Below are 16941 nucleotides of genomic sequence, written 5' to 3'. Positions count from 1 at the left end.
TAGCTGTCGTCCAGGAGCGAGGCGTGCCGGATGAACAGGAGATGCCGGATTTATCTTATAGCCCTGAAACACATACCACCGCCTGACTGGGCCAGTCAAGCCCATGGATCAACGCAACTTGACGAATACGGAGGCTGATTTTAACGAGATGAAATGCTCCATCGCCAATGATCTGCCTGGGGATTTCCCATGTTCACAGTCGAGGCAAGCAGTTCACGGCGGTCACACTTGCGACAGGTCACTTCAATAGTGTACCAGTTGATGACCACATGGAGAAATCCTGGTATTCAGCGGTACTTGTCCGTCAAGTACCAATAATCCTGGGTGTTGACCGCTTGCTCCGCCTAGGGCCACTCGGATCCGAGCCCACCTCACCAGGGGGTGGAGGTTGCCAGGACTCGTCAGTCCATCGACTACCCCGCCTCTCGAAAGCATGCACTGTGCACAACCCCGCCACGTCATTTTGCATTGTGATAGCGATAACAGAGGCGGCAGAAATTCACCGCCAGGTTTCACCGCCCATGCATTCCTGGGTCAGGTACCTGAAGCCTACAGACCTGATCTCAGGTCGATTGTGTCTAAACTGCAGCCAACAACACTTCTCTTATCGTGTTCCTTTGAACCCCCTCGTGCTCTGATACGACGAGCGATGTGAGAGCCTCATTGATGTCTTGAAACTTGAAAGCATGCCATCGATCAATCTCAGCGGCTTGCCGTCGCTAAAACGGCAACACCTTCTGGCTGAATTGTACGTGTACTCTCTCCAATTGCCCAGACGAGCCCCTGAAGCGAGCTTGAGGCTGACCTCACATCAGCTCCGGCCTCAAACAGGCGTGCCCGGAAGGCATCTTTGTCAGTCTCACACCGGGCGAAGTCACATTATGGTCTGGTGCCATGTTCATCAGGAGAGGTGCGCCATCGATGCGATCCCTGAGCCCCCGGACAGCCACGTCTGACCACATACCAGGACCCTATGAAAACGCCATCCTACGATTTCAGATTTCTTTTCCAGACACTTATCCACGCCTGCCACCCCTTGTCACATTCTCCTCAGACATGTTCCATCCACTCATTGCTCCTCTCACCACCTACATGTACACAACCGACATTCAGGACAATGGAACCGTCAGTGCCACCGACGACGAACGCCTCCCGCCCGGGGGCTTCTCGCTCCGCCACGGCTTTCCCGGCTGGTTCGGGAGGAGGGGCCGTAGCAACACCGCCCACGCTAGAAAGGTCAGCGGCGGGCAGCAGCCTCCAGCCACGCCGGCCAAGGGTGGCAGCAGCAGCGCCATTACGACCCCAGACTCAAGAGCCACTGCAGGCCCCACTACTGCGAGTGGCAGCAGCATATCAACCTACGAGGTCCTGCAGTACATTCGCAGCACGTTCGACGATGAAGCTGTGCTTGACTCAGTACCGCTGGAGGCTGCGGGGAACCCTGGTGCCTGGCACGCGTGGCGTACTCGTCAGCGGCAGAGGGTAAAGCTGAGCGACAGCGCCGCTCCCCCTGCCAATGCTTCTGTGCCCAAGGTAGACGGCGAAAACACAGAGGCTGAGCCTGAAGCAGAAGGGGCCGAGAAGGGTTACGAAAAGGAGGAACCGCCGGCTAAAGAAGGAGCAGAGACCGCTGCTGCAGCTGTGCCACCGCCGGCACCGACCATGTCATCAAGAGACCCGGGGCAGTGGAATTGGGCTGGTGTTTGGGAGGACAGGGTCAAGAAAGGGATCGCTGCTTCGCTTTCTGAGCCGGTCTTGTACGGCGGAGCAGCTGCCGGAGATGATTTAGTAAGTAATGACGCTCCACGAGAAGTTGCAGGCAAGAGCGCTAACGTGCTTTCCAGATTCACTTTCTGTCGATGGAAGAAAATGACGTTGGGGTCGTCAAGGACAACTTGCTGCGCACCTTGGGAAGTACTGCCTGAAATTTTAATACCCGCCCTCCGGGCAGCACCTACTTGTACTTGAATCACTACCTGCCTACCTAGGTAGGTACCTAGCCAATGAAGTTTGCGTTGTCTCTGTATGGGGTCGGCAACCCGACTTGAATGTCATGCTAACATCAGAAACATTGACAACACGAGCTCAGAGCAGCCCTCCTGACATTTGAGCAGGCCCCCGTATCACGTTTTTCATCTTTCTTAAGGGCAGCAATTAGGCCAAGCAAGCATGGAAGGTCATGATCTCGACCCTACTTCCACCTCGAATGAGCCGGCGCCGCTTCGAGTGATCAAGCGCCAGTCAAGACGGATTCGAGGGAGCGATGCCACCAGCGAGTATGGCAGCACGCGCTCCCGGCGAACCAGCGGGCAGACTGAGGAGAGCATTGGAAGCGCTCCCGGGCTACCGGGCTGGGATCGTCCTCTGACCGTGAGGAAGAAGCGGCAATCCGTTTTCACGTCGTCCTACTCTTCGAGCCCTCCAATTCGAGCTCTTCGGCCAGAGCGTTCTTACATGATGCTTCCGCACACGAGAGAACAAATCTCTTCCAAGATTCATTCCAACGGCGGCATGTCAAGTCTGAAGTACCCCTCGCCCATCAAAGAAATGCCGGATTCAGTGCTCCCCGATGGGATGGACGGATACCTTTCCCCAGCGCATCATTCTTCCTACGACAAGAATGAAAGTGTTTCGCAATCTCCATGTCCCATGGAATATAGCAATGCGTATCATGCGCCCATCTATCAAGATGCTCATGTGCTCGTGCCGCATATATCGATTACACCCGAGGCTCGGAAATGGGATAACAGCGGTGACGTGCTGTGGACTGCGATCGAGATCACCGGCCAAGTTCGCCAGTCGTCGAACTCACAGCCTGCATTTTCTCAATATGTGGGCTGCGAAGGCATTGCCCTCCCAGGTAGGTATCACCATCTCGTGTTCAATACTTGGCATGGATATCTCACGCAGATAGATCCCTTCCGTTACGGCCTACTATTCGATATTCGCATCAACATACAGCCGCTCAGGGGAGCATTCGTCACTGAGCTTTTACAAGACGACCCCATACCAACGCACGTCACCCTTCTCTGATAGCAAGTCTTGGTAGAGAGGCTATGCTAATTCTCTACTGTAGAACACTTTATGCTGGCTCAACTATTCTCATTCTCGCCCACATACGCCTCAAGTCACAGCCCGCGAGCATAGCATCTTCAATGTCTGCTTCTCGTCAGCAATCAGATGATCTCATGGATGACCTCGAGTTTCACCTCGACAGCTCCGTAAGGGACCACCTCTCAATCAATCTCACATACGCCCATACGGCTTTCCCCCAACATTCTCGCTTGTCAGCATCGTTTGACAGGACAGGTATCACGTCTGTTCACACCCGCATGGGAACCACGGCGACGGCTTCGCTGAAGCGCCCTGCCCATCGCTCGTCGTGGAGTTCGCACCCGGTTCTGACCCCAAACCCCCTCTTTAACATTATCACGGCCAACTGGCCGCCAGACCGCGCCGCCCATGCCATCAATCGCATGCTCACTTGCCGTGCAGCGAGACGGTGCTCCGACCCTCGTAGACAGTGCAGCATCCAAATTGGGTGTCTTCCTGACGGTAGACGCAGCCCGAGCACACCGGACGAGTTGTGTGACGGACGAAAGACGGCACCGCCTGTCCAAATGCGGATCCCACGTCGCGAAACCAGCTTGACGAACAACGCGCCCGGCAGACGGCCGGAGCAGACGCGAGTCTTGTCGCCCAATGTGCGCAGGTCGTCCAGGGAGGACACTGATGGTGATGCGCAGTTGGCCGGCGGGGAACAGGACTCGTCGGCCAATGCTGCGTGGCCTTCGGATCTGACCCTTCGAAATCGGGCGTCGACGGCTGGCAACACTGTTGCGACAAGTTCACCAAGTGCGATTTTGGCTTCAGCCTCGTCTGCAGGAGGTTATGCGGAAAACCAGAGTTGTCGGGAGTCAGCGAAGGGCGTGAGGGCCCGCAAAGGAGGGCAGACGCTGGCGAGAAGGGGCAGCGAAAGAGGGAGAAATGACGGTGGGCGGTGGAACTGGTCGAACTGGTGGTGATGTCTACAGTGCTTTGGCAAGGTACGCCTGGTGCCATGGCAGGTTGGCGAACGAGCATAGCCACTTCTGGTAACCATGCCCTTGGATGAGAGACCTCATCAATAAAATTGAATGGATAAATCTTGCGTTATGTTTTCCTTGAGCCTGACTACCTGGCGCCGATGGGTGCTCGTAAGCGGAATCCCTGCCTCTTTTTTCGATCAACCTGGAAATGCCAATCCTGGCCATCCATCATGACTATGACCCATATCTAAAGTTCACACTTGATTTACGTTCCTCGTTCCATTGTTTTCATCCTGAACAATTTTGTATAAAAAACATCAACGTGCACGCACCCTATTAGAGCACCTCATCCCTCCAGGGAATGGAGTCTTGCGCGCCCTTTCTCTCGACCGTCTTGGCCGCGGCGTGGTTGGCGCTGCGAATGGCTTGCTCAATGTCAAAGGGCGCGCCCTCCTTGGCAGCGCGCACGACGTCGACACAGTACGAGCCGACAAAGGTGTCGCCGGCGGCGGTGGTGTCGACGACTGTGGCCTTCTCGGCGGGGACGAGGGCGTGGCTGCCGGTGGCGTTGGCGTAGAAGACACCGCGACCACCGAGGGTGATGATGACGTTCTTGACGTTCTGGTCGAGGAACCACTTGGCGACACGGTTGCAGCCTTCGGGAGTGTCGAGCTCGGACTCGGGGAGGCGGGAGAGGATGGACGCCTCTGTTTCGTTGACGACGAGGTGGGCGAGGCCGTCGTAGGCTTCAGCGGGGAGGGGTTGGGCCGGGGCTGGGTTGAGGAGGACAGGGACGCCAGCCGTCTTGGCGGTCTGGAGGGCAGCGAGGACTGTAGGCAGAGGAATCTCGAGCTGCATCACGAGCAGGTCCGGGGGCGTGGTCTGGGGGAGGGCGGAGAGGGAGGTGATGGCGGGGGCGTGGTTGGCGCCGGGGGACAGAATGATGCGGTTCTGGCCCGTGGGCTCGTCGACAATGATGATGGCCGTGCCGGTGGCGGCCGTGTCTTTCGTGATCTGGGACGTGTCGATGCCGTGGGCGGCAAGGTTTGAGAGAAGGAGGGAACCGTGGGAGTCGTCACCAACAGCGCCAGCCATGGACACGATGGCGGCGGTGGACTCCGAGTTGGTGGCGTGATCGCGGGCCCGCGAGAGCTTCGCACAGGCGACGGCCTGGTTGGCGCCCTTCCCACCGGGCGAAACGGCGAAGGCGTTGGAGGTCATCGTCTCGCCGGGAAGAGGGTGATGGGGGACGTAGGAGGTAAGGTCGATGTTGAGGGAACCGAGAACGGTAATCTTGGGCAAGGTTGAGGACGCCATGGCGGAAGTTTGGGAGGGGGGCGAGTATTCGGGCTGCGCGAGGTATTGTGGTTCTGTTTCGCAAGTATAAGACAAGGTTGGCAAGGAGAGCGAAGGGAAGAAGGAGAGAACTCGAGAAGAGAAAGTCGCAATAATGGTTGTGTACAGCTGCCGGAGTTGGAAGAAAAATTATGAATTAGGCCGTCCAAGGTGCAAGGCGGAGGACGGAGGGGTCCGGTGACGATGAGGGAGGGGCAGTAGCAAGTCAGGTACCGGGAAGCGGCGTTAGTGCATTGCACTGCGGGGTTCGAGCTGGAGCTGTTCCTGCCTGCTAACCTGCCTCCTGCCCTACCTGTTCACGGTACCCACCTCCTCCTACCTGCCTACCTTGGGCAGGCGCGTCTGGCCTGGCCCCGAGGTACTTGCTGTAAGTCTAGGCAAGGACGACCCCAAACCGCGTAGCAGCAAGCACCAACGGATGGATGGCGCGATTGGCAATTGGGCCTTGGAAGATCTTTAGAAGAAGAGAAGGCTCTGCTGGCTGGCTGCCAAGGCTACGCTTTTGACATGACATTCCTACCGATGCACAGCTCCGAGCCAGGAGAAGCCTCCCTCCCTACTGTTGAGGTCCGAGCCTTCCGCACAGCACTACATCCTCTCCAAAAGGATGCCATGAGACGTGAGACAGTCTCGCCGCCGAAATGGCAGTGCCATTTTGCTCGACTCGCTCAGGAGAGACGACTACACCTCCCTGGCCCAACCACGTCGGCGCGATGGTTACAATGACAGAGTCGACCAAATGGTGACTGGTAGGTGCTAACAGCGAGTTAATGACCTGGCCGCCGCCCTCAATCATGACGCTGCCTAGGCCCTCGCGGTGAAGCGCCGCCAGGATATCCCGCCACGCAAACCGACCGCTGCCCGCCGCGTCCATCTGCACCGTGATGAACTTGCCGCCGTGCTGCTCGAGCAACCCCCGTCTTGCAGGGTCGACGTCCCATCTCGAGGTGATGACGTACGGCGCGAGTCCCAGGCCCGCTCGCGCGACCTCGAGCACCTTGCTCCGCGCTGACACCTCCCACCGGCAGCTCGGGTCGATAATTATAGGACGCGGCTGCTTCTTGAGGCCGACGCCCTCGATGCGGCAGTTGAGCGCCGGGTCATCGGCGACGACGGTGCCGACACCCACGCAGATGGCATCGTGGCGGCTGCGCAGGTAGTGCGTCATGGCTTTGGACTCGGACCCTGAAAGCCGCGTGCGCGTGCCCGGTGCCAGCGACAGCGACGAGTCGAGTGACGTGGCAAAGGTGAGCGTCACGAAGGGACGTGATTCTGATGTCGCTAGTGCGATTGCCTGCTTCGAGGGCAGCTGTGCTTCGAGCCTAGCCGCATCGGCAGCGGGGAATCGGAGGCGTTCAGCCATGGTGAGGGGCAGGATCAAAGTGGAAGAACAGGTCGCCGGGTGAATATTGAAGTCGACGCAGGCTCGCGGCTGGGTAGAAGGAGGAGGACACCATGCAGCATGAAGGACGACCCTGTGTCAAGCAAGACCCTGCAGAGTGCCACATGGTGGGGGCGCAGATCACAGTCCCACCCCAGCGCCAATGGATGTTGCATTCGTTAATGTGAGGCAGATAAAGCACCTGAAGATTAAGAACCTTACGCAAGTATGGCATAATCGTCGAATCCTAGAGACGCTGGTCTCTAGTGTGCGTCCTGTCTTGTCCTCTTTTTTTGTTTTTATAGATGGTATAGAGCTGAGATACCCCTCAGTAGGTACCTCGTGGCCTCGGCCTTGATCTCAGATGTACCACCGACGTCGCATGATCAATGCAGCCCTGGAGCGGCTGAAGACGACATGCATATAATCAGAGCGAGCCGCGGTGATTTGGTCTTCAAGCAGAATCGCAGAGTGTGCATTCCCTTCGCACTCTTCTCTGCGCTAGCCAATCTGGCACTTTGCTTCGTAACCCAGAGATCTGAATATGGATGTGTTCGGCACGGTGGTCAACGTCACCACGCTGGTCGGCCAGATCGTCATCATCTACCGTCATGTCGCTGCGATGCAGTCCTTTGGCGATGCTGCCGGTATGTACTCGGCTAGTTCCAAGCTGCCTTTATGTCTTTCGCAACGTGGCTCCGTATGTTTACCCAGCAGTCACTGACATCTTGCAGAAGGTGTTACTGCGAAGATTTCCTTCGAATATTTTCGCTTCGAGACCTGGGCTGAGCAAAGCGGCTATCTTGAAATTAAGGACCGAGATGGTCTGACAAGCGAAGCGGCTCAGTCGGCTCAGTCCAACACAGGCTCACATTACCTGCTTCAAACAGCAGCCAAGGCTCACGAGATTGTGGCACAAATACAGAACGTCTTGGCTGCGACTAGGCTATTATTGGAGAAGAATCAAATCTCAGACAAGCTCACCGATGCGGCAGGCAGCACCAGTTTGCAGCCGGACCTCTCAGTAACACAGCCGTCTATCATCGCAAAGACCACAGCACGCCAGCAGTTCCTCTCGCTCCCTTCGTCAGTGAGCTCCATGCCTGCCATTGAACGAGCCACTGCCGCGTCGAGCAAGCTGAAGTTGCGTCTGGGCAAAGAGACGGGAAGGCTCCGAAAGCTGCGCTTCAGTTGGGGGTTGTTTGGCGAGGATAGCGACATGGCCAAACTCGAAGACCTGGTCCAACAATTGAGATACTGGAATGATGGCCTGCGTGATATCTTGCCTATACAGCACCAGCTGTCCCATGGCATGATGACACAAGTCAGGGTTTTGGGTCATTTGAACAACCATCAAGCGCTCGAACGTGTTGGGAATGCATCGCGAAGCATCAGCGGCACAGTGTATCAAGATATATACGCTTCTTGTAACATGAAGAGAGACAAGCTTAACACAGGACCGCAATTTAACAGTCACATCAAGGCGGACTCCGGGCCGTTGGATGTCACAAGGTTGCCGCAGCTCAGTGGAAGTAGTTCAGCTAGTATTGAGTATCGCCTCACGAGCCTTCATTCCGGTAGGTTACTTGAATGGAATCTAATAGGATGCATTTATATGCTAACAACCTCGCTTAACTCAGGTCAAGGAATGGAGTCAGAGGCCACACGAGTGGTTGTTGAGATTGTCGACTTCAGCGCCATCTCGCACCAAGACTCACTAGAGATCCTCAACACCCGGATCGGTCGCCTCAGCCATCTTCTTAGGGCCGCCGCACGTCCGAGCAATTTATACTTGCCCACGTGCGAGGGGTATGTCCGCGCCAGCGCCTCGAAATTCTTCATTCTCTACCGACCTCCCGAACAAGCAGATCCGTTTAAACAGCCCAGGACTTTACTATGCCTACTTCCTCGCCACCCAAACGCGCCAAAGCGGCCTCCCAGAATGCCGATCTTGCCTTCGCTCGAAGAGAGATACTCCCTTGCCAAGCAACTGGCAGAGGGTCTTCTCAGGCTCCATAGCATCAGCTGGTTGCATAAGTGCTTCAATAGTAACAATATTCTGTTTTTCCACAGTCCGGACGGCCTGAGCATCTCTCATCCTGTCCTTGTAGGATTTGGTCTGGGCCGAACGTCAGACAAAACTTCCGAAACTATCGACGTCCGCCAGCTTGGCAGTCATTTTGATCTCTATCAACACCCGGAGCTCCGTGCTGACGCACACAAGCGGTACAAGAAACGCCATGACATCTACTCCCTGGGTCTCGTTTTGTTCGAGATTGGCATATGGCAGAGCATATTCTACTTCAAGAAGGACAATCAAGACGCACAAGACTTCAGGAGGACCATCAGAAATGCCTGCGAGAGTCACCTAGCACACTTCATGGGCAAGGCGTATCAGCGAGCCGTGTTGCAATGTTTGGACGAAGACGACATGTGGAAGGAGGCAGAGGGCGATGATGATGATGATGATTCTTCGGAAATACATGAGGTCTTCTTCTGGAAGGTCGTGCGAGAATTAGGGGGCGTACAGTAGATAAAGTAATAAATTGTCTTTTGTGCGAGACAATTTACGTATTTTCATGGTTCCTTGGCCTTCGAAACCCCTCCTCCTGCACCTGTTTCTATGAGCGCTTCAACGAGAGCGCTGTTGTCGCCCTTCTTAGCTCTATCCAGAGGACTCCGCCCACCAACGAAAGCCACGTCATGTATCCCCTTTAAAGACGCAAGAATCCTGGTCGACTCGACGCATTCGGCCTCAACAGCAAGCAGAAGAATCCGGGAAGCAAGATTGAGATCCTGTAGCATCTCGACGTCGAGAAGAGCCTCGATGACATTCGATAGTACACAATCTTCGGGGTTTGAAGAAGCTTCCGCCAGCAAAGATAGTAGGTCTTCCGAATCAAGATCTCTTAAACCTACCTGAGTCGTTTCCAGAAACTTAAGGATATCTGTGCTTCCTCCTCGGCATATCAGGCGCCACAGTGTAATCTGGTTCGCGTCATGAACGAGCCATTCTTCGAACTTGGGGAACAGATACTCAAACAACTCCGTCTTCCCAGCCAACGCTGCCGTGCACAGCGCGTTGTACCCGTCCGAAGACGATGCCGAAACGTCCGCGCCATGATATAGCAGCATCGCGGCGATGGACTTGCTTGATGCCAGCAAAAGCGCCGTTTTCCCACGAGCCTGAATAGTATTAATGTCACACCTCCCGGTTTCCAGAAGCTTCCGCACGATGTCTTCAGACGTCTGGACCGCTACGTGCAAGGCATTTGTCATACTGAGAGACATTGTTGAAGGCGACGCCCCGGCGTCGAGCAAGGCCTGCGCGACGGTGACGTGTTTTTCACTGCAAGCCAGATGCAGCGGAGTGATGCCATAATCGTTCTTCGCGCGCACGCTTGCGCCTTGCCTCAGCAGCTCTTTTACTGCCGTCTCGTGGCCTTTGGATGAGGCCCAGTGAAGCGGCGTGTTCCCGTTGCCGTCCTGGTTCTCGGTGCTGATGACTCCACGGAGCTCCCGGATGATCTCGGCGCGTCCCTGCAGCGCGGCTAGGTGAAGAGGGGTCTGGCCGTACTGGGTCCTTTTGTGTAGCGAGAAACCCCCTTCGGCCAACATATTGAAGATTGTAACGTTGCCTACCTCGGCGGCGAGGTGGATAGGGGTCACACGGCTGACCTCATTTGCCAAGCTCCTGTCCTCGCATTGTTCCAGGAACGCCTCGACGCAGTCTACGTATTCTTTACGAGTTACTTCCAAGAGAAACTCCAGTTTGTCCTTCGGGTTGAGCTTGTCGATGGATTGACCGAGCTTCACCAGCTCTCTCGTAAGAGCGGCGTTGTTTGTTCCCACAACCATCTCTAGAATCTCGCAATCCTGTTGGGTCCCAGAAAGCTTTGCACCGTGAGAGACGAGGATGCTAACGATCTCGGCGCTGCCACGGCTGATGGCTTCCCTGAGGCGACCGGTAGTCACCTCGGCTCCACGAGAGCATAAAAGTTGGACGCTTTCAACATGTCGTCCCTGGATGGCAGCCTTCAGGCTCGTCGCTTCGTAAACGTCGCTGGCGTGTATGTCTGCTCCTTGGTCCAGGAGCCAGGATATGACATCTGTGTGACCGCCGAGAGCAGCACGAATGAGAGGTGTCGTTCCATCCTCTGATGCTGCGAATATGTCACAACCCCCGGCACGCAGTACCTTCAACGTCTCGAGGTGACCATTTCCGGCAGAGTGCATTGCGGCCGTGGCGCCCGCCTCATCCCGAGTGTTTGGGTCCATCCCGAGGTCGAAAAGAAGCTGCAGGATCTCTGGGCTCTCATCCTGTGCTGTTATGTGAACCAAATCTCGCCGAAGCCTCCTCTGGCGGAGGACGATGTCTGTGGTGGCGCCAGCATCGAGCAGGACCTTGACTACCTCTAGTTTCTGGCCTTGGATTGCCGCGAAGAGCGGCGTGCCGCCGCCCATTGAGTCTTTCACGTTCACTTCGGCGCCGGCATCAAGTAGGTCCTTGGCAATGTGGACATGTCCAAAGGACGCGGCGAGATGCAGTGGCGTGGCGCCGTTGTGGTCAATTGCATCGTTGGGGCTCACGCCATGGTCGAGCAGATACCGAGCTGCCTTTTCGTCGCCCTGGTATGCGGATACCAGGAGGAAGTTGCCTGCGCGAGTTTCATCGTCCAGCAAAAAGTCGATCGAGTCCTCGAAGACATCCATTATTTCAGCCTGATCATCATATCGCAAGGCTTTCCTGAAGCCCGCCCAGATGGTTCCAGACGAAGAGGCCCCGACAAGATACGCAGCTGTCATGACGCTGCCAAAGGCTACTGCCACGTCCAAACCCGTCTGTTTTTCGTTCGACTCGACTTCGGGGGACACACCAGCCGTCACAAGCATTATGGCAACGCTCACGGAGTTTGACTTGGCCGCCTCATGCAGGGCGGTCTCCCCTTTGGAATTCTTTGAGTGCGGGCTTGATCCGGATTGTAAGAGCAATTCAACGATATCATCGTGGCCGTGTCTTGAGGCGAAATGTAAAGCTGTGTTGCCATCTTTGTCTCGTCGTAGCTCTCTTCGGCGTGGGTCGATCCAGTCTTTGACGATGTCGATATCTCCATTGGCTGCAGCCTCAAAAATCGTCGGGAAGAAAATGGATTGTGACATTATCAAGAGTGAGTCGTGATGCTCAGGGATTCAATTGAGTGAGCTATTTCACAGAAAGAACATGCACCACGATGGCATCTTAGCAAAAGTCGCATCGTATCAAGCTATGGAGCACATTTTCCACTTTGAAATGCATCTAGAGACGTGACTGCAAGGCTATGTTGATGGTCCCGAAGCTGAAAAACCATCACATTGGGCAGGCGTTGCATTGCATGAGTGCTGATACTGGTGGCGTCCAATACTCCCCCGTCTTTGCACTCATCGCCCGTGTGATCATTCAGCTGCGGACTCGCTCGGATACTCGGCGCGCCCCCGTTTGAGACGCGATCTGTTTCCGCGTCAATTATCGCCTGCTGCAGCGGTGTCTTTGTTTGTCGTTCAAAGACCATCGATGAAGTCTGTATTCATTGTCATGACTATTGCTGAGCCGACTCGGAATCCAATGTGTGAACTCTATCAGGAGCAACAACTACAGCAACTTTCGAACTGAGCCTCCATTAACCATGGAGGATGCGCAAGAAGCTCAGGTTACTTTCCTGGATGATTTGTTCAGCTCGAAATTCGCGATACAGGACGTTGTAGAGGACGACTTCTTTTCCTCAGAGGAACGCGAAATCGACACTACGCCTCCCGAAGAAAGTGACAGACAGAGTTCTGAGGATGATCTCGCCGAGCTCCTCGAACTCATCAACAGCATCAAGCTTCTACCGGGATCCTCAAAGATCAGCTATGCAACAGCGGGCATGTTCAATGGCGTCAACAGCCATCCCATCGACACGGGGGCCTTCTTTCAAGTACGAAAGCTAGATCAGCCCGGACATAACAGGCAGATAGTGGCCAAGTATCCCAGGCTCGACCCTACGCGGGAAGGCGGCGGCATTTCACGCAAGAACATCGAGGCCATCAAGCTGGAGATCCAAGCGCTCTCGCACCAGCCGATTCTTGATCATCCCAACGTTGTAGATCTACTGGGCTTCTCGTGGGCAAGGATGAGTGCCGTCGAAGAACGCAGTCAGATTGTACCGGTGTTACTACTCGAGTTTGCATCCCATGGCACCTTGCGAGACTACCTGTGCGATAACACAACCTCGCCGGCAGAGCGACTTCGGCTGGGAAAAGGTCTAGGGGAAGGACTTGACGCGCTGCACAAGTCGGGGATTGTCCACGGAGACCTCAAGCTGGACAACGCTCTAGTTTTCGACCATCCGGATGGCGGCGTCGTAGCGAAGCTAGCAGACTTCGGATCTGCCGTCCAGCTTCTGGAGGGCGGTTACCAGTACAGAGGCGGTACCCCTCCCTGGACTGCCCCGGAGTGGCGCAAGAGTATTGAGCCTTGGGAGCAGCATGCTGCCGACATTTACTCGTTTGGCCTTCTGATCTGGACGTTGTGCCTCGAAGGTAGGAACCCCTTTTCTGGCCTGTCCGCCAACGAAATAGAAGATCGAAAAACGCGCGATGTGACCGAGAGCGATGCTGTCAAGTCTGTCGCCGACCACCACGAGTTTTTTCGACATGCCGTGGAGATTTCGACTGAGCTGGAGCAATTCGAGCTCTACCTCACGTCCGTGATCTGCCCGCGCAAAGCCTTCAGATACACATTAAGATTCGATACCCACCAGCGGGACCTGGGCGCCGCGTTATCAGCCCTTTCAGTCGATGACTTTTACAGGTCAGTCCTCGACATCCTACTAACGGAATACGCTTGAATTTACATACTGACCTTTCATGGCTAGTGCAAACGAAGACCAGGATGAGTCGGCTTCGAAAGAGTCACCTCTGATGTTGAAGGAATACAAGGTCTGTTATCTACTTACACAGGACGAAGAAATTGGGCGCATAGGCTGATGTGACGCAGAGTATCAATACATACACCAAACTCACCGATATGCCAGAACAGGTACGGCAGTGTCTTTTCCGTAGTTTCACAGCTGCGGTCAACGAGAGTCAGGCGGCCCAGCTCGAAAAGGCTGGGATGTGCTTCCAATTAGGACTGGCCTGCCTAGATGGGTTCACGAGCTACTGGAGCATTCCTGCGGCCCTGAACTGGCTTGAGAAGGCGGCCACGCTGGGGTCAGAGGCCGCGCGTGGTGTGATCTATCGCATTTTCTGTGCCACTGCACGATCCAAGCTTGAGCAGGATCCAGAACTAGCCAGTCGTTTGCGAGGCTTCTTGGCCGCCGCGACTGCCATGGGCTCCAGCAGTGCCAGACAAAGTCTGTGCGAGCTTGATGTAGAGGCTGCTCGCGTTTCCACGGAAGCCTTCAAGGGTCGCTTTCTCCCAGAAGGCATGGGCGCGGTTTCCATGCGACTTGACAAGGAGGTCCTCGAAGCTGTCATCCATCCGCGCTGGCAGGAGGGCCTTTCTCCGGGTCAGAAAACCAAGTTTCAGGACCAGCGATCAAGAACATACCTCAACCGGAAGAAGGGAAGCATTCTGCATTTCGCCAGCGCGTATGGTGTGGACAGAGATGGTTTCGAGGGATTCCTTGACTTGGAGAAACCTGATGTAAACGCGAAGGATGCTGATGGAAACACGCCGCTGCTGATGGCGATGCGCGCAGGGCATGCACACCTGGCACTGGCACTACTTCGTTACGGAGCTGATCCTAACGCTTCGAATAATCTGGGACAGAGGGCCTGTCATTGGGCTATCCATGTCGATGACCAAGGATTACTGGAAGAACTCATCTCCGTCATGGTTAGTAAAGGCGCAGATCTCGAGGCCGTTGCCAAGCGAACAGATGTCAGCGATGGCCAAGTCTACAGACAGGAGCAGTACGAGGGCACACCCCTATTCTGGGCTGTTGTTGAAGGCAGGGACGATGTCATCTCGGCCTTGCTCAAGAACGGAGCTTGCCCTACCACTCCCGGCACGTACATGAGTCCCTTTGATCTTGCTGTGGGGTACAATGCCTGGCGAACCATCAGGCTCTTTTCTCGGCACGCTCAACATCCCATCACATCGCGGATTGTCGGGCCTACCCGGAGTGAGAATATAGGTGGCTCTCTTGATATAATTACAGAGGACTGGGTCTCTTTCGCCATGTGCTGCTTCCCGCGCCATTACCACATGATGAGGCATGGTCACTGTTATGGGGATGCGCTCAAACTCACCTTGGTGGAACTAAAGAGAGCCAAGCTTCTCGAAAACGACGTACTTGGACCACTTCGCAAAGCCCTTCAGAGTGGAGGACCGATGGTAGACGACTTATTGTGGTATCAGAGCTGCAAAATGAGGCCCGTCTCGTCATGGGATCTTGCCGCAATGTTCATTGACGAGGCCTCTCACATCAGCCCGGATGCGGCGTCGATCCTGCTGGACGGGATGGCTGCCGATGAGGGAAACGGCCCCTTGCCAGATCTGACTCCTCTCCTCTTCACATACCCCAGCTCTCACCGTGCCGAGGTTGGAATATTTTCGAGATTATTGGATTTGATCAATCCGGCGTCAGTCGACATTCCAGATGTGCATGGAGTAACATCGTACCGTAATGTTACCCCCTTCATGCTGGCAGTCCTTGGTGGCGCCTTTGAGTTCGCGACGGAGCTTTTGGCAAGAGGAGCAGACCCGAACTTCGAGACTGCTCAAGTCAACACGTCTGGAACAGCGTCGGTCAAAGTCAACATCCTCCACCTTCTGATCTTGGTAAACGAGGATACGTCTCTGGCTGGACTCCGATATCTACTTGAGCCGCAACATCCCTTTCACGACCGCAAGCCGGACTTTGTTGTTTGTAAAGAACTGGGCTTGACAGCGCTTACATATGCCGCGAGATGGGGGAACACAATCTTGTTCAATTACCTTTTCAATCATTTCCACTCCAGCGAAGCGCTGGATATGCGGGGGCTCAACTACGGTGACACGGCGCTACACACAGCCGCCATTCATGGCAACTACGATGTGGCTGTGGCCCTCGTCAACCGAGGCGCGAAAATCAACGTCCTTGCACATACGGAGGACGGGAAGCTCATGTCGCCACTGGACTTTTGCTACGATACGGACACTTACAGCACAAATGTCCCCCGCACAAGCAGACATTGGGAAGGTCTCTGGGTCGCGCGGCTTCGTACAGCCAAGTTCCTTGCTGACAGGGGCGGAAGGATGCTGGTACGCCATGCCATGCCCATTGCCTTCCATTTCCTGGTACACGCCTGCTCGGGAAACTGGCCAAGGCTGTTCGCGGAAGCGTTTGAGCAGACTCCCGAAGACCTCAAAACGCAGGAGTACCTGGACACATTGCTGTTCCGAGCTGCCGACTCTGGCAGCGAGGACGTCGTGAGTCTCCTTATCGACGCCGGAGCCTGCGTCAATGCCCGGTCGGCGCGTGGACAGACGCCGCTCCATCGGGCGGCCCAGCGTGGGTACATGTATGTTGCCAGGGTGCTCGTCCAGCGCGGTGCGGACGTGAGGCTCCGTGACGACAAGAGCCGGACAGCCGCTGTGCAGGCCTTCACCCACGATCACGACAGCTTAGTCATGTTTCTCCTGGCTCAAGGGTCGCCTCGGGACCTTCCGACCATGACCGAGGTGCCATACACTGTGGATTATCTGGATCGACGGACGAACACGACTTCTGCACAGTCGATCATCGCTACAGTATGCTTCTTGCATCTGCCCATGCCAGAGGAACCGGGGGCGAGTGCAGAGGAAACTGACAGAACGAGCTACTGGGTGCTGAGGGTGCGCCGACCAGTTGAGGGCGGTGATGACAAGAGTCCTTCGTCGGTCGTGAAGAGTAGCAAAGAGAACGAGAGGTTGCTGATCAATATGAGAGGCGAAGGTTTTCAGGCGGCCTGGAAAGCGGCGCAAGAGCGGGCTAACGAGAGCGGACCAGCACCGAGAAGGAACGAGCAGGATGATACTTCCGACAAGTATTAGCGAGAGGAAGTCACGTTGTAGGTACCTAGTTGGAACACTGCAGATCCAAACTGGTCAACCGCCAATTTATTTCATGACGAATTCTCAGCTTTGTTTTGTTGACTTGCATCAAGGCAAGTAGGCAGCTTCCCCCCCCC

The 16941-nt window shown here is 55.5% G+C and overlaps 6 protein-coding genes across 6 annotated transcripts; 3 read left to right on the top strand and 3 right to left on the bottom strand.

Moving 5' to 3' along the window:
• Positions 1–686: 686 nt before the first annotated feature.
• Positions 687–3033, top strand: D7B24_002888 (uncharacterized protein; the record flags this gene model as incomplete). Its single annotated transcript, XM_028637085.1, has 6 exons — positions 687–748; positions 816–910; positions 968–1788; positions 1845–1914; positions 2159–2860; positions 2915–3033. The coding sequence occupies 6 exons, from the start codon at positions 687–689 to the stop codon at positions 3031–3033; spliced, it is 1869 nt and encodes a 622-aa protein (XP_028490937.1).
• Positions 3034–4364: 1331 nt separating this feature from the next.
• On the bottom strand, positions 4365–5345 carry D7B24_002887 (uncharacterized protein; the record flags this gene model as incomplete). The annotated part of the gene is made up of 1 exon (XM_028637084.1): positions 4365–5345. The coding sequence occupies one exon, from the start codon at positions 5343–5345 to the stop codon at positions 4365–4367; it is 981 nt and encodes a 326-aa protein (XP_028490936.1).
• A 595-nt stretch (positions 5346–5940) lies between these two features.
• On the bottom strand, positions 5941–6747 carry RIB7 (2,5-diamino-6-(ribosylamino)-4(3H)-pyrimidinone 5'-phosphate reductase; the record flags this gene model as incomplete). Its single annotated transcript, XM_028637083.1, has 1 exon — positions 5941–6747. One exon carries the CDS (start codon positions 6745–6747, stop codon positions 5941–5943), a length of 807 nt encoding a protein of 268 aa, XP_028490935.1.
• Positions 6748–7309: 562 nt separating this feature from the next.
• On the top strand, positions 7310–9298 carry D7B24_002885 (uncharacterized protein; the record flags this gene model as incomplete). The annotated part of the gene is made up of 3 exons (XM_028637082.1): positions 7310–7412; positions 7500–8342; positions 8406–9298. The coding sequence occupies 3 exons, from the start codon at positions 7310–7312 to the stop codon at positions 9296–9298; spliced, it is 1839 nt and encodes a 612-aa protein (XP_028490934.1).
• A 44-nt stretch (positions 9299–9342) lies between these two features.
• D7B24_002884 (uncharacterized protein) lies at positions 9343–11925 on the bottom strand (the record flags this gene model as incomplete). The annotated part of the gene is made up of 1 exon (XM_028637081.1): positions 9343–11925. One exon carries the CDS (start codon positions 11923–11925, stop codon positions 9343–9345), a length of 2583 nt encoding a protein of 860 aa, XP_028490933.1.
• A 503-nt stretch (positions 11926–12428) lies between these two features.
• Positions 12429–16804, top strand: D7B24_002883 (uncharacterized protein; the record flags this gene model as incomplete). Its single annotated transcript, XM_028637080.1, has 3 exons — positions 12429–13594; positions 13659–13722; positions 13781–16804. The coding sequence occupies 3 exons, from the start codon at positions 12429–12431 to the stop codon at positions 16802–16804; spliced, it is 4254 nt and encodes a 1417-aa protein (XP_028490932.1).
• Positions 16805–16941: the final 137 nt, after the last annotated feature.

Source organism: Verticillium nonalfalfae, assembly GCF_003724135.2.
Source record: "Verticillium nonalfalfae strain VnAa140/NRRL 66861 chromosome Unknown scaffold_176, whole genome shotgun sequence".
NCBI classification, from domain to species: Eukaryota; Fungi; Ascomycota; class Sordariomycetes; order Glomerellales; family Plectosphaerellaceae; genus Verticillium; species Verticillium nonalfalfae.
Note: the sequence above shows the minus strand (reverse complement) of the source record. Positions and strands in the feature narration are given on the sequence as shown.